The following is an 18,582-nucleotide window of genomic DNA, read 5'->3' as shown; positions in this document are numbered from 1 at the left end:
TACTATGGTAATTAAAACAACAACAACGATGATCAACTAAAAAAAAAAATCCGGTTGGCAAACGTCCACAAAAAATTAAACGAAAATTTTTAACGGATTTTTTTTTTTTTTTTTTTTTTTGTACATAAATATTCACTTACATGTTATATGGAAAAAAAAATTCAATTCACATGATATGGTAACAATGAAAATATTTTTATAACAAAAATGCTGTTTAATACGAACGCTGATAACAACAATGATGAAAAACAAAAAAGGCTTCTACGTGCTGAATTACATAGTATACGAAAGAAAGGTGCTATTAAAACTTCAGGATCATTAGATCGGCCTCAAATTGAATCTAGTCGTTATTGTGCAAGGTGTAGTACAGAATTAGGACGTATTATTAATCGTGGTGCTCCGTGTAGAGTTTGTAAGCTACGTGTTTGCAAGACTTGTCGAGAATTTACAACACGTACAACAGATTGGGTTTGCATAGTTTGTCATAAACAAATGTGAGTTTTAATGAATATGAATTCAAAAGAAAAATGTTCCTTATTTATAATACTATATATACATATAACAGAAATTAAGGATAAAAAAAATTTTGTTTATTATGTTTTTTATTTTTAAAGTTTTCATGTGTTGAAAATTTTCATAAGTTGTTTTATGTGTTATCCTTTTTACATATAAATTATTCTTGTCATATAAAAATTTTTTTTATATTCTAGTTTTACATATTTCTTTTGTATTTTATATATGTGTTATACTTAAAATTGTGTGTGCTTTTGTGTGTTTTATATATGATACAAGAAATTTATTCTTTGTTTTTATATTGTTGGTGTTAGTTAATTAAACATATATGCAGTTTTCTGATAACATTTGTAAATATTTACTTTTTGAATTAAAATCCTTGGTAAGGATTAAAATTTAATTTTATAATGGCATATATAAGAGATATGCAAATGCTTTTTAAACAACAAAACAGATAAAGAAAAAAAAAATATGAATGAAATTATTAAATTACAAAAGGACATTTTAAAGAAAAATCTAGGGTCTGTAACCAGTTTTAGGGACTATGTACAACGTAGGTAACTGAATTTTTTTTTGCATTCTGATAAATAATATTTTCATATACATAATAATGTTTTTGCCAGAAGCACTCGTCCGGCTCGTCCATATTTTGCGTTATATTAAAAGGTTTTTTTGCCAGTTTACACTGCAATTTACCGCTTGCGTTATCAAAATCAACACAAAATATTTGGGATACAATTTTCCCGAGGAGATCTTTCATTAGAACAATGTCTATTTTCTATATTAGAATAAATATGACAGCGAACTCATATTTTTGGAGTACAGTAGGATTGCAGTACAGTCAAATTAGCTTGCATTCTACTGAAAATTTAAAAAAAATAATTTTGAATTAATTTTTTTAAAAAAAAAAATATTTTTCAAGATCAATTACAGAAACAAAAAAATTTTTTCAAAAATCTTATGAGCCTTGAAAACTTGACAGTGAGTGTTATCATATATTTTTTTGAACTCTTTGTACAAAAGGAATTAAGAAAAAAATTGAATATCAATCACTTTTACGCGTTTATTTGAAATTTGATGTACACTTGCTTGCGTTGTTCCTATCATTTCTGTCTTATCATTCAAGTGAGTAACAATATGTGAAAATATTTTTGATTTTCTTGGCATTTTGACAAACAATTTGAATTGTTAAAAATTATTTATTTTATTTTTTTCTTAATTTTATGATTTTTGTTAGAATACAAATGAAATTTCTTAAAAAGTTGTTTGTTTTAGCTTTTTAGTGATTCTTAAAAGAGTTTAAATTTAGATACCTAAAATTGTAAGGCAATTTAAATTATTTCAAACATAAAAACTTATTTAATTGAGAGAGTTAAATATCTATCAAAAAAAAGGAGAAATAATATTCTGACAATTCTTGTTGCTTTCCTTCAAATTATATATTTAAGCATAAAAAATATTTTAAATTGATAAGGAGTATTGGAAAACAATAGTAGTTTCAGTTTCTTCATCCGTTCATCTGTCTGCACGTGTATTTATTAAGAAAACTTCCTTACCAATCTTCGTCATTCTTCGTCTTTTTATATTGTACAAAAATAGGTAACATATTTTAAAATTCCACAAACCTACAAAGAAAACACTAAAGTAAAATCATTAGAAACGAGAAAAAAAAATATCGAATTTTTAATAGACACCAACTTGTAAGTGTCTGAAATCTTAATACCTTCTAGACACTAACTAAAAAAATTTATTTCGTTAGAAAAAAAAAATTTTTTTTCGTTTACCTTTTCTTGCAAAATATCCGCTTTTCTCAGAATTAATAAAATTTTCTCAATTTTCTACACTTTATACTTTATACTTATGTCGAACGGATAATAAACAATTCCGAATAAAAATTTTCATAAAGGCAAAAGACTAACCGTAAATGTTTTGTCGTCGAAAATTATAATTTTTGTGTTTACTCGTCGAATTCAATCAAAATGTTTCAACATTTCCTTCAGTTTTTTTCCCTTTCTCATCCTAACAGTATGCAATATTTTGATATTTCATATATAATAGTATAGAAATAATTTAAATAAAACAAGTTTTGTTTTTATGGAATCTCTGCCACTTGTTTAAAGAAGCAGAACCAATTTACAAACCCCGAATGGATTTGATTCTAATTCTCTTTTTAGCATAAAAATTTTAGAGAATTTTGCATTCTAAATATGCAATATTCTATAATATTATCTCGTATAGAACTGTCACAAAGTATTAAACTCATTGTGTGTTATTTAAAATGCGCTCAATACTAGCTTTGAAATTTAAATTTTATTTATAGTGTAATCCTGGGAAGAGCTATTTAATTTGTTTAATTTTAAAATAAATTGTGGAAAACACACATTAAAAATAACATAAACTTATTTTCCGAAATAATTTTTTACTAACCTTATTTTTAAAATTTTTATTAATTTCTTTCAAATTTTCTAATAATTCATAAAATATCATAATTTCTTTGCTCTTAAACTATTATCTTTCCTGTGAACCTACTTATTTGAGACCCTCAGATTTTATCCTATTTAAAAATCCTCGAATACAAAATGTTCTCTCAAGTTCCTTATTATTTTTCAATGATTATCTCAAAATTACCTTAAAATTAACTTCAAAGTGAAACTTTTTATTTATTTACATCATCTTCAAAAATAAAGTCAAAGAAAAATAATGAAAAACAAAGTTGGATAAAAAACGAGAAAAAAAAATAATAAAGAGAAGCACAACTCATTTTCAAAACTTAGAATTTTTCGCTTTTTCTTTAGGAAAACTTTTTCTTTTAATAACTTTTGCATAAAATTTATGAGTTTATTATCTCTTTTTTTTTTCTTTTTAATTCCTACTGTTACTTAGCTCACTATAACACTCCCTATATGTAATACACACACATAATATGGCATGTTTTGTTCAAATTTTTGATTTCTAACAAAATAAATTTTACTAAAAACTTTAATGGATGACAATTCATGATAGTACAGTTTTCATGGCCCAAATAGTGCATACAGATAATTTTTAGTCAAAATTAAAATTTTATGCTCAATAGTTGCAAAGGGTACTGCAGAAATTGTCTGGAAGAACTCTAAAACTTTTATTCGAGAGGACTTCAGAAAATATATTAGGATCCTATAAGAGTTCCAGGGAGATTTTATCCAAAAATAATTTTAAGTAAAAAATTAAACAACCTTATAACGTGCTTTTGTTGGTACATAAGCTGCAAACAACAATTTTGAAAATATTCTCGTGTGAACGACTGACTATAACTTCTTAAATATTTTAAAATAATCAAACTCAGTTATAAAAGCAAATATACTTGTAATCTCTAGTTTTAGGTCTCCTTAGTTTGCGATAATAGAAAATATTAAATTAATAAAAATAATTTAATTAAGATTTTTGTGTAGTTGAACAAAAACAGCAAACATATATGGGTGCATGTAATTTAATTAAAATTTAAAAAGGATTTAATTAAGTTATTTTATATAAAAAATTAATTTATGAATAATGAAAAATAATATTGTAATTTTAATAGCCTAAGATATTGATTTGGAATAAAATTTATAGGTACGAGTATAGAATATTATTGGGATAATAGCAATGGTGAGCTGAGAAATTTTTATTAACCAGTTCATAATCTTAATATCTGTATTGTGATGCAAAATGCTCTACAACTTTTTTTTTCGTAGAGAAGTTTGTTTTAGAGATTTTGAATTAACGTTACTTTCCATTTCAATAGTGATCCATTGCTTCGAAAGATGGGGATATTTTAATCTTTCTGCACCTAAATTAGATGCTCGTAAACAAATATGTTGAATAACAAATAGGTGTTTATATTCCTCCTTATAACACTCTATATGTACATGCTTTTGGTTTCGTTAACCCGGTATTTCACTTTCTTGAATTTCTATAATATGTCTTCCGTTGCTTTAACTGGAATTAACTCTATCGTTTCGGAAGATTCTCTGATTCCAGTTGATGTTTTTTTTTCTATTAGTATTGATGGAATTAAATTCACGTGATTTCTAGTCTTCTGAAACTGATATTTTCTCAAACTTTTTCATAGTTTTTTTTTTCGTTTAAAATTTATTAAAAGATTTAATAAATTTCATTTTATAAAACCAATTATTTATAGCACAAAATTATATTCTTTTTAGCTACAATAATTTTCTATTCAAGTGTGTACCATTTCAAAACTTTTAAAAACTGAGTCTAAGCTTTTTTTTCCTTTTATCTGATATTGCATGACTTTTGGTAAAATGCCTACTATTATTTGTTTTAATTTTGTAATTTCCAATTTCGTTTCAACTACCGACTCGTAAATGATTAAATAAATTACCACAGCGTCTCGTCAGAGCCGGACCGAGCCGACTCTTGCTCACCACTTGATAAGAGTGAATGAAAATTATTAAAGCAATATTAAAAGTAAAATATTTTCAGTAAATTTGAATAAATTCTAACTTTTATTTCCATAATCTCATTTCAAATAAAATTATTACATTAGAAATTGTTGCCAATTACTTCCCAATTTTATGTGACAATACTCAATTTTTACAATAATTTTTTTAATTTTCATATTGTTAATTTCAAATTTAAGCTTAAAAAATATGAAGTAAAAGTTAAGCAACAGCAATAGAATGATTAAAAATTAATGATTGACAATATTTTCTACTTACAAACCATGCTACACTTAAAAAAATAATGGACACTTTTAGATTTTAAAATTGTTAATATTATTCAAATATGTTTGTACCTACATATAGGTAAAGTTTGAATCAGTTCTGTAAATTCTGATTCTCATATTTATGACAAATTTTTGAATGAGATTCGCGTTGCTGTCGGTATTGTTTTTAAATTTTTTTTGTCTAATGCCTGAACCCATGCATTAGCATATTAAATACTTCCAATGTAACTAGAGTGACTAATAAATTGTAATTTAAAATACTTAACAACAATAATAGTCGAAATTACGACTACCAAAAATATTTTAAAATTTTAATAAATCTCTATTTACATACCCATATACATACATATGTATGTATTTGTTCAGTGACATAATTTTAAAATTTATTTAATATTATGACAAATTTTCACTATTAATTTTTTTTTCAAGTTTTATTCCATTAACAATATATAACTTAATTTTTATACCATTATTTTAATTTAATTTATTATACAATATCCTTATGCCCCTATAATATGCACAAAATTTCCCTTGTTAAAATTCCTTTTTATGTTTCAACAATATATTATACAATGTAAAATGCTAATTTAAATACACAGAAAAAAAAATGATATTAAAATAAAATGTAAGAATTGAGACTTTCCAAATTTAAATATTTAACATTTTTGTTTTTTTTGCTCATCTATAGTAGGGTACCAAATAAAATCTTAAATTCATAGCCAAAATCTCGCCATCTATATAACAATTTTAATGTTAAATATTCTGGAATTTTTTTGTATATATATACATATACTGATTCATAGTAGATTTTTATTTGTGAGAAAATTTTAAGTATCCTAACTAAATAATAAATGTTAAAAAAAATTTTATCCCTTCCAAGTTAAAAATAAAGTATAAATACATTTGAATATACAAAAAAAAAAACAAAAAAAATCCGGTATGCTATAAATTTTATGCCTTTTTTTTTCTTAACTTTTTGACCCTGAGATGTTATTATGTTGTTTTCCAAATCTCGCACCCATAATCGAAAATTAAATTATATAAAAAAAAATATTTTCAAAACTTTAGGATAAGCTTTCATATTTAATATTTTTATTTAATTTTTGGTTTTTACAATTTGAATATTTGCTCTTGGGTAAGCAGAATATCCGGAAGTTTTGATCTAGTAAATACTGATCCATTAAATTTTTGTTAAACATTTTAAGAGACTGGAATTAATTATAACAAAAGCCACACAATGTTTTGTTGTCGAAAACAAATGTTCAATAGTTTAATATAACTGCTCCTCTCGGCTCTCACTATATAAAATTTATCACAATTTTAAATATAAATTTTCATTAAATATAACTGATCTTCCTTTAAATAATTTAATAATTTAAATTTACATTTTACTTCGCAATATGGGTGCAATTTATTTGTATAATGTAGATATTGTTGTTTTTGAAAAAAGAAATTACTTAATATATAGGTAAAAAGATATTTAAATTCCATCATATCAAAATCGTATAACTATATTATACGAAAATAAAAATTGAAAATAAAAATCAACATCTTTAAACAAATGTATAGCTATTTAAATGTGGACATTTTAAAATCCTAAATACGAGTATAATTTTTACTAGTATTGTCAAAAAGAAATAAAAATGAACAGTAAATAATTGAAAATAGAATTTAAAAATAATCGATTTCATAATGTTCAAATTATTTTGTACTGTACTGTAAATTTACTTTACTCAATCTCTCTTTAATTCTCTTTTCAAATTAAATTAATTTACAGTCTCTTTTTATATTCTCAATTATTTGATTGTGTATAAGTATTTCTTATATTATGCAATGTTGCGATATTTTGATTTCCGCGAATTTCCTACAAAATAGATTTCATTTTTGACTTTCTCATAAAATAATTTCTACAAATGTTCCCAAAACATTAAAAATATATAAAGAAATTCGACAGTAACAATATGATATACATATAAAAAATTACATATACATGATATGGTATAAGTATGTCATAAATAAGGCGTATATACATGATCATATAAAATTTATTTATTTCTTTTTCAGAATTAAAATTTCGCATTAAATTTAAGCTAAATTAAAATTTTAAAATTTTGAGTATTTATTTAAAAAAAGAATTTAATGAAAGTGATCTAAGTCAATTCTTAATTTCCGAGCTCTTCTATTTTTCAAGAAATGTAAGCAATGATTGTTATGTAATAAAATAAGTAAATGGTTAGAAAGGTAGACAAATAAACAGTAATTAGGCGTTCTTTTAACCAGATTTTTAAATAACTTTAATTGGTAACTTTATAATATTTTATTAGCAATTAAAATTGACTTAGGTCTCTTCAAAAATAAACTATCGAATTTTAGAATATAAAATATTAATATTCTTAATAAAATAAGAATATATAAAAGTTGAAAATTTCCAAATTTGAAAGTTATTACATAAACTATCAATATTTCAATTCTTAAGCAATTCTCATTTCTCAGTTCATACTTGCTACTAAGTACACAGAAGTATTCTAAAAATAAAATTGGATCGCACCAGTTCTCTTCAACATGTGAAAATATTGCTTTTAAAAACAATGTATTAAATTATTTAAATTATTCATTCATATTCCAAAATAATTAAAAAATTGCATACTTTTGGGTTTTCTGGGGGACTTGTATACAGAAATAAGTTTCCAGTGACGATATATGTCAATTTCAGTTTTCTATCTTAAACGGTGTAGAAGTATTGCAAATGGATTTACGAACGAACGGAACACTTTTTTCAAATTTTTTTTGAAAAAATGCTAAAAATTAAGGAAATTTATTACATAAGCTTTTAGCATCCTTCATCTCTATTATATTTACTTATATACTTATAATGTATTATGCATATGTCTATATATACAATATTAGGTAAACATTAAATTACAATAATATTTACTGGGATGGAGAGGGGGAGGGAGGGCAGGCGCACACTTAATTATATTTAAAAGTTTTTAACATAATTTATTTAAAATATATTTATTAAGAATAATGGAAATTTCAACAAAGAACACATACTTTTCTCTTAAAATTGTTATTATACTCGTAGCTAGTTATAGGAAACCGTGTATGTAAATTTAAATAAAATTCATCATTTTTCATGTGGTTGTTTATAAATTTTCATTTTATAAGCTTCCTTATTTTTTTTTCCTTACCGCCTCACGCCCACTATATAAATATAATAGAGTACAAGTTAGGGCTTTTAAAAAGATATATATATATAAAAATAAAACTTTTTTTTTCTTGTTCTTTTTTTTTATTTTGCTTTATTTTTATATTTTTATATCCTACATTAATTTTCCCTTTGAAAATTAAAATATTTCCAAGTCCAAAAAAATTTATTTCTTCTCTTTTTTACTCTGGTCTTTCTCTAAGGGAATGAGGTTTTTTGTTTGTCTTCTTTTATTTTTTATTTTCTTGTTTGTTTTTTTATCTGAGTGGTTCATTTTTATTTTTTCTTTTCGTCCTTTTTAGTATTTGACTGAAAATTCCCTTTGTGCCTACTTTTTTTTTCACAATTTAATAAAATACAACACAAAATTTTTCTTTTATAATTTTTTATGTATGTACTAAATTATATAAACTGTTTATGATTATATATATACATATGTATGTATTTTTATATCACTAATCATTTTATTAGGTATTTGTTTGTTACTAGACTCTGTTGCGATACCTTTATAATAACTATTATACGAGTAGTATACATTAAAATGATTTTAGTCTTAAAGCTTTCTAAAAAAAAAAAAAACAAAAAAATAGCAATTTTAATATTTATTTTTAAATGTTAACTTGAGGATGCCACAATAATATGTAGATGTATGCTAAAAAAAATTTATAAAAGTTGAAAATTTAAAATGCATTCATTTATAAATCCTTGGGTAAACTTAAAATCTGGACTTTATACCTATACATAATACAATGCGGTTTTTTTTTAAAAATAGAAAATAAAATACTTTGGTTTCCTCTTTTAGAATTTGATGTGGCAACTCTATTTGATTCAAATTTCAGGAAATTTAATTTTCCCTTGAATTTCTTATTATTTACCTAAATCTTACTCCTTTATTTTTCTCTGTCTCTCATAAGCATCTTGTGCCTAAATAAGCTTTTAACGCATAAACATCTAAAGTAGTTGTAGTTGAAATAATTGTCTATAACCGTGAGGCATGTATGTGGCCTAAAGGTTTCAAGAAATGACAAATTTTTTGCAGAATTTTTATTTAACACATTGTTGGCCGGTCACGAGTTAACTCGTTTTTTTTATCCCCGAACGTTGTTGATTGGTCACAAGTAAACACTTGATGCATATTTATTTTGCACAAGCTGTTTCTCTCGCTTATAAGACAAGGCAAATCTTTTGTTGTGAAAAATATTTAATAATTTAAAAAATTTAAAAAAAAACCTAATGAAGAATCTTTCAATGAATTACACATGGATGCTTTATCTGATTGTCCAAGTAATTGGGAATCAAATTGTGGTTCAATTACGATATAATAGCCGGTGATATGAGATAAATTTTCAGTAAAATTGCCATTTAAGAATTTGTTAATCGAAATTAATAACTTGATATTTTAAAGTATATATAAAAAATGACAAAAGTCCAAAAGTTTATTAATCACATCCATTGTATTTGTATACATGTAAACGTCAAACATGTTCGTAAAATATTTCTTATGATTTGATCGGAATTTGACAAAAGTTTATTAGATTTGTGAAAAATAGAATAAAATTTAGCGATATTTTATTTGAAATAAAATTTGGTCTTAGAGTTTAATATACTGCGTTTAGAATACATATTCGAAACAATTTTTTCCGAAACGATTTCATTATCTATTTTTTTTAAAGTAAAAATCCATTCTTGCCTGAAATGTATATTTTATTTGCTGCCTAGATATAATGGAAATCATTATTTTTTTTTATTACTAAGGGCTATCGCCTAAAAGTTGATTAATCATATATCATATGGCAAATATTTTTATTCAAATCGATGTAGCTGAACCTATGTCTTAATAGTGCATAGACAGATAAAGAGAGGCGCTTTTTTAACACCTCTTAAATGGAGAAGCGTATTTCCATCATGAGAATTCGTACATTTAAATTGTTTAAAAGAGTAAACTGGTTACCCAAGAATATCAAAAACAAATAAATTCGGAAATGTGTGAAAAAAATAAAGTATAAAAATCTGACGCAGATAAAAAAATTAATTTGACAAATGAAAATAGAGAAATTTGACATTTTTTATGTTTGGATTTGAAACTCATCATGAGTGCAGCAATAACGTAAAATAGTAAATAAATGTTACGAAATTAAAATATTTTAAAGAAAAATATCGTCCATTCTAAATTTCTATTGTCGGCAATAATTGGAAATTTTTTTAAAATTAACTGGAACTTCTAATTACTCTTCTTTAAATTTTTATTTTATATATATAAAATATCTGTTGCAGATTACGTTTATTTACATTTCAAAGCTACTGGCATTTTGTAAATTTCTACTCTCAAAATGATCAGAACAACCTTAAACTTGTTTACAATTTCGGAAATATTTACAAAATAACAAGCATTTAAATGTGTGAGATTCTATTTTAGAAAACGATACAAAGAATTGTATATGTGCCATTTGATTATACATTTGAATTTTAATGATAACACAAACATAAAATTATTCAGGAGAAAAATAAAAAATATTATTTATTTTTTTATTTACAACTATAAGAAGCTTTATATTTCCAATTTAAAAAAATTAATGAAGTGTTTTAAGGAGAACGTATCATTCTCATTATTTATATATCTTATGATATGGTATCTATACATATCTTTGTGGATAGAGCGAATCCTAGGGGATGAAATTGAAAAATATTAAAAAAAAAATTATACGATAAAAGAATTTTTCAATAAAGTAGATTCAAATTATAATTTAAAAATTTTTTTTACATAAATACTTCTTACGTACATAATTTGTTGTTATATTTTTGTATATGGCCTAGTTTGAGTCTAATATTTAAAAAAAAAAAAAATTAAATTTCTCGAAAATAATTGCTTTTACTTTGAAATTATAAGAAACATTTTACATACAAAGGACAAAATATTAAAGTGAATTTGTGTTTACAAATTTTAAAATTCACAAAAGGGATAAAACAATATTATTTTTATAAAGTCTATTATTAAATCTATTATACATATATACATAATGTATATTCTATATGTGTATGTACATATGTATGTATATGCCAATGTAAACAGTATACAATAATACAGAAGAGTGTGCTATGTTTACATAAAAATGAAAAAAAAAATTTAATTCCTATTTAACTTTAATATAAGTTTTTTTTCTTCATTTTTTTATAGAAATCAATACAGGATGTGCTTCCTCTTCTAATTGTACATCAGCATTTAATACAGAATAGCAATTGATTAAACGTTGAACAAGTCGAAAATGTTAATATTTTAAATTGCAACAGAACTCATGAAGCACCAAAATTTGATTAACAAAATTCTTATAAGAAAAATATATGGGTAAATTAACCCTTTGAAACCATCTGTTCAACAATATTTGGAAATACTCGTGGGAAAAAGAATTGAGCTTTAAATAACTTTTTACCATCAATTTTAAACTCGTAATTCTTATTGATAACTGTATATGTCCCGAAATTCTTATTGATAACTGACAATATGTCCCAAAATATTTTAACTCAGCACACTACTGTTAATCGTGTTGGTGTGTTTTATGTATGTCTTTCACTCAGTACCCTAAACTGTTTTCAAAATGGAAAGATATCCAAAGAAAATCATTGAACCCAACATTTATTTACACATTATTAACAACGAATCACATTCGAACATGACAAAATGTCATGATGTGAACGCAAGGATTGCAATGCTGATTTTTCAATAATCGTATTCAATTATAGTGTTCACTAAGACAAAATGTTTTATGAGGCGAATTTTTAAACGCTTTAAATGAAAAAGGGCTATATATGGACGGCAATTAAACCTATAACTGAACCCTATTTCTGAGTTCTAATTGTGTATATAGAAGAAAGAAATTGCAATAAATTTGCTAGACACCTTTAAAGTATCAAAAATGGTTTTCATATTTAATTTGATTTGATTTAAAATTGACGAAAGTCATGTCAAATCATTATTAAAATCATTGTATGTAATTCTTATCAAATAAAAGTTTATCTCTTTTTATTCTCAACACAAGCTGTCTCTAATTTCATATGTATTTTTTAAAATTTTCACTAATGGCGGGTAATTGGCCTGCCCCACCTTTCAAAGACAAATTTACGATTATTTTTTATTTCGAATCGAAACTCTATACCTCAAGCCTAATTCTATTCAAACCCATAAATAACAAAATTTAAATCTTATTAAATATTCCAAAATTCCAATTAAATAAAACATTAAAAATTAAATCAACCCATAATGTGTCGTATACACTGCTTATTTGTAATAAATTTTCTTTTTAAAGGAAAATTTATATATATGTATGTATTTATAAAAAAAATCTTGTTTAATTTACAAAATATACACCCCAATAAACACACATATACACCCCTATACACATTTGCGTTTAATATCTTAAAGCCAAATTTATTTTAGATCCTTTTTTATTTTCTGTGTATGTGTTTGTGTGTGTGTATGCCCCTAATAAACAAATTTGGTATATGAATAAATTGTTGTTTATTTAAAATAAAAAGAAACTCAATCGAGTAAAAAAAAAAAACTATGAAATGGAAATTAAGAGAAGATTCGGTAACCAGTAAATTAATGGTTTTTCAGGTAAAATTAAACAGATCATTATCACTGTTTCAAAAATAAATGTTTATTAAAAAAACAAAAAAAAAACATTAAAATATAATAATAAAGTAGTTCCAATAAAAAATTTTTATTATTATATTGCAAATATGTATGTGTATATGTGTGTATTTGTTATATTTATAAATATACAAATTAATATAAGAGAAATTACCTGAAAATAAATTTATTTTTATAGTAATCGTATTATAAAAGGGAGAGCGTTGTTTTCGTATCACCAAAAAATTACAATTAATAATAATAATAGTGTTCCGTAATGTCAATTGAAACCGCCCCCGGAGCTAAATTGATTTTTTTTGTGTTGACGTTGACATTTGTCTTTTGTGACAGATAGTTTTTGTTTTCCATAAAAGTTCAATGCAAAAATAATAAAGTTCAAAGTGTATCGTTAGATAATATTGAAATAGTCACGAATTTTTTTTTGCACTAGTGGAAAGGATGTCTGCAACAAAAAGTTTTAAAAAAGCTTCCTTTAAATACCTTCATTGAATTTTAATGAATTAAAATCAGTATGTTCATTTAACTGATTTCACCATGATTATTAAATTTTTATTTTAATGATTTCAGATTAAAGTTCTGCAGAATTTTAAAAACAGGCTATGACTTCCAAAAAGTAAAAACGTAAGATTTACAATCATCATATATACATCATATTTACATCATCATATTCCAAAATGTATATTAAATTCTCTTGAATATGTATACTATTCTAAAAAGTATCGAAACGTAAATCAAAAATTGTTTGTCCCAATTGAAAAATTGAAACTGATTTTTTCATACAATACAGTATTTAAACTGTATTAAAAATTTTTTATACTGCCATGTTTTGGAAGCCACGGAAATTTGTATTAGAGTGACACATAAGAGAAATACGAGCACAGCGACTTCATATTTATTATTTTGAAATTATAATCAAAATATTTTCTTTATAAACGTTTCATTCCGTGTTTTTGGAATACCAAGTTTTATACGTTCATTATTGACGCACTATACATTCATAAATATGTACATATATTTAGAGTACCGACCTGCAAAAGAAGTCAAAATATTTATTACCGTCTATAAGAATATGTACGTCTACATATACAAATTGGTATACACATATAGTTGCTATAAATAAGTTTAAAAAATTCTAAAATTTTATTATTAATAAGTATTAAGACAAATTTAATTGAATAGAAAATATGAGAGGGCGAATGTAGAAGAGAAAATATTATTTAATTTTCAACTACATTCTTTTTTTTGTCAAATTGTTTATTTAGGAAAAGAAACATTTACTTATATAAAAATATGGTAGTAAAATTCTCTGAATTCTTAATATTTTATTAAAATTATAAAATTTTCTAAGATAAATTTTAAATATACACATACATATATTTTATATATATAAATGTATAATGTATACATATATATTATACCATATGTGACAGAAACTCTTGCATATATTTATTTTAGATTTTGTTTGGATATGATAAAACTAAAAAAAAAATTTTAATTGAGATTCTTACTCAAATAAAATTTTATAATTGATTAGTATACAAATCATGCTCATAGTATGTATTAGAATATATTTTGGTAGTTTTATGAAATATACATATATATTCTAATATATACATATACGAGTATATTCCAAACTAATGCGTTATTCTTGATATTTAGGTTTTTAAAATTTACAATGGGAACTCTACGAGTATGTATTAAAAAAATAAGGAATTTTATAAAAAAATAAAGATTTTCACCGCAATACTAAAAATCATTTCTTAAACGATATTAGAATGTCAAATTTTGAATTGGTATCAGAATTTGTATTTGAAAAAAAATATTTAAATTAACCCTAACGAAATCATTTACGAAGATAATTTATGAACAAAATTAATTTATAAAGATGATGAAAATAATAAGCAAAATTTGCTTCCCGAATAATAATTTTAAAACTTGAAAAATTTTTTGTTTATTTGTATAACGAAAGGAATGCACAAATTCACGATCGTGGATGCTGTGCACTTATTTCGTACTTTAAAAAAATTTATTAATAGTCTTCCAAAAATGTACATTTGGTTCCAGAAGGAGGGCACTTTCTTTAATCCAATTTTCTTACAAAAATTTGTCAATTAGTTTCGTTGGCAAACAGAAATCAAGTAAAATTTCAAGAAATCGTTTAATTAAAATTCGGATGCTAGTAAAATAATAAAAGTTCGACTTATAACCCTAACATACAACCATATTTTTTTTTTATTTTTATTATTACATAAGATTTTAAAAATATTCATCGATGATTTCATTATAAATATATATGGACAAAAATGTTATTCTATGAAATATATATAAAATTTAAAACCTGTTAATTATTTCTATTATTGGATCAGTAAATGTCCGGTTCTTGTGGCCTGAAATACTCCGAAAATTCATTAACGCATCACTCTTCTTTAAAGTAAACTAAGATATCTTTAACTAAGTTCAGTTGAAATTAAGATATAAGATCATTTATTTGTATTCCTCCGTCACGTATAGATTTCTACATTTCTGTCAAAAACACGACATGTTATTTCATAATAGAACTAAACAAAATATTAGTATTAAAATATAACAAAACAAAAAAACTAAATATTGAACTTTGTACTTACTTGCAATGCGTGTGTGTGATTTCTTTCCTTTCTTTCTAGATCATTGCTAAATCAAAAATAAAAAAAAATGCTTCGATTGGAATTGCATGCGCTTTTTTCCAAATTGTTTTTTCGGCTTTTAATTTGGTTGTGTTTTAAAAATGCTTCATCATTGAAAAAAATTTTTTTTTTTTTGCGAAATTATTCATGACCGTTTTAAAATTAATTACAAATGGAAAAAATCTGCATTTTGAGCATAAAATTTTATTAACTAGTTTTTAAAATTTGTTTTTGCATGTGATTATTCGGCAAATTTTTTGTAACTATTTTTTGTTGCAATCTTTATATTATTTTTAACGTTATATTAGAAAAAAAAATTTTTTTATAATAAAACATTTCCCTTTAGTTTGCTTTTTTAGTATACCAGACTAATTTAGTAGTGCTTCCTCAATTAAAATACTCTGGCTTCCATATTGTAACAAAGAACGCTTTCGCTGCAATGTTCCATGTTCTATATTGTATTTCGAAAGCTTTCGACGATGTAGTAAGTTCAAAATTGTATAGAAATTTTCAAGTTTTCAAGTAGGCAGGAAAAAGCAGAAAACGCCTCGAAAAGTTTTTCGGTGCTTTTTATAAATTTTATTTTCGGTGTCAAACAGAATATTCGATGTCAAACAAAATATTCGATGTCAAACAGAACATTCGATGTCAAAGAGAATATTTGGTCAGGTTTAAAAATAAGAACAGCTCTTAATTACAAGAAGAGCTGTACAAGAAAAATTACAAATCATGAACAAACAGTACATGCAATGTGTCATAACGTCAGATATCTTACATAATTTTGTCTTTGTTTAACAAATTTGGAAATGTCTTACATAAATATAAAATATAAAAAAAAAATTTAAAGCCAAAACAATGCAAAAATTCAAAATTATCAAATAACTTAAAGCAACTAATAATTAATTTTCATTCAAAATTCACACATATTCAAAATGGTCGTAACTAGTATGAAAAACGTTTATAATCAATTTTTTTTTTTCAAAATCAATTCTGTAACATCAATACATTCAGATAATGAAAGTAATAGAAAATCCATTTGCCTATTCACAGAACATGAAATTACCAAACAGATCTAAGAGTACTTTCTTAACTATGCCAAGCAAACCACTTTAAGGAGTAATTAAAATTGTACAAGATCATCCAATATTTTTTTTTCATTTAAAATTGGCTGATCTTATCAATCAATTTCGCAAACTCCGAATATATCTTTTCTCCTATGAAATACGCCAAGCAAAAAACTAATGAAATTATTACTTTTAGTGTAGCTCCTGCCAGTTCAATTTAATTTCATGTCCAGTCGAGCAGCACAAAATAAATTGAAAAATTTTTATTTATCAAATAATACAAATTTTTAAAAAATGAATTTACGTACCCCAATTTATTTTAATTACAATGAATTACAAAAATTGTTAGCAATTAATTGTTTCTTTAAATCTTACATAACTTTACTTTTATTTGAATAACGCAAAAAAAATGGGTTAGAATTACACGAGCAAAAAAAAATTTTTTTTTTTTGTTGAGAACTCATAACATTTATCGCCACTTTATAGTTCCATTTATGGAGGTAATTTTATTTTCCAAGATATTATTTAATAAATAAAATTTTACCTTAAATGGGGGCATTAATTTTTTATTATTATTAGAATAATTAAGAAGTAATTAATGTGAAAAAGCATAATGAATATTAAAATTTTCTATTTTAATGGTAATTTTAGAATAGAAAAAACAAATATAGAGTGAAATAGTTATTGTAAAATAGTTTCTGAAATAAAAATCCAACCAGACTGTGATATTTTTGAATACCTATACATTCTAAATATAAACTAATAATTAATATCGGCCCTAAATATTTCTTCCGATAATAAAGTTATTTCACATTTCTGGAATGATTTAAGAGGAAATAAATTCCTGCTAATAATTTTAGAATTTAACTTTTCCCCTTGGATATAACACTAAAAAAATTTTATGTAATTCTACACTATTTTTTAAAACTAGTAAACATTTTTTATATAGGGTGATTTAGCAACAACCTAGCAATATTAGTGGTAACTTAAGTTTATACTTTTAATTGAAATCTTTAAAATCTTAAAATTCAAATGGTTTTTTCTTGCTACATCTGTACTATAAAAGATTTTTTAACGTTCAACAATTTAAATTAAAGCGTAAGCAACTAGACAAGATTTTGTAAAAAACATTTTGGAATTTTTAAAAAAATTTATTTTATAAGAGATTTTCGAAACAAAAAAAAAAATAACAGAAAAAATAAAAAATGAGGAAAATTAAAATTTTCCTAAAGTTCGAATTACCGGAAAAACATGTAAAACCCCAAATAATGAGCTCTTATAGCCCCAATACTTTTCTAACAGCCCTTTCAAAAACAGTTTGTTTGAAGCTTCTATGTTTTTTCTTACGGATGTTATAAGCTAAAAAACATATAGATATGTTAAAATTTCATCCCTGTATAGTTTAGAAACGATTCCGATCTGATACTATTTTCCGAACAAAAATTTTAGTTATTTTAGACCGTTTACCCAATAGTAGCTCTTTATCTTACTTTACCTTATCTGAACTTATCGCTGAATCAACCTGCATATTATTATTTTATTGTAATGAATTTAGAATTTCGAGTCTAAAAAATTTTCTTATACTCATATTTCTTAGTGAATTTATTGCATATTCATGAATTGAACGTCCAACTAAACTTTATGAAATGAACCTCTCTGGTTTTATGTTAGAAATTAATTACTAAGCGACAAATTTTACCTACTCAAAAATTTTTGGTATTAAAAAATCAATATACATGCATACTTTTTTTAAATGCCTAAACACTTATATTTTATTGACA

The 18,582-nt window shown here is 24.0% G+C and overlaps 1 protein-coding gene across 1 annotated transcript in view; it reads left to right on the top strand.

The window, feature by feature from the left end:
• Positions 1–359: 359 nt before the first annotated feature.
• LOC129609669 (serine-rich adhesin for platelets-like) overlaps positions 360–18,582 on the top strand; it is a 138,041-nt gene continuing 119,818 nt past the window's right edge. Inside the window, exon 1 of the mRNA XM_055521754.1 lies at positions 360–494. Coding sequence (XP_055377729.1) covers positions 493–494 — 2 coding nt within the window. The 5' untranslated portion in view covers positions 360–492. The remainder of the gene's footprint in view (positions 495–18,582) is intronic.

Source organism: Condylostylus longicornis, unplaced genomic scaffold, assembly GCF_029603195.1.
Source record: "Condylostylus longicornis isolate FDR11 unplaced genomic scaffold, ASM2960319v2 ptg000040l, whole genome shotgun sequence".
Taxonomy (NCBI): Eukaryota; Metazoa; Arthropoda; class Insecta; order Diptera; family Dolichopodidae; genus Condylostylus; species Condylostylus longicornis.
This window is presented reverse-complemented; position numbering and strand designations above follow the sequence as displayed.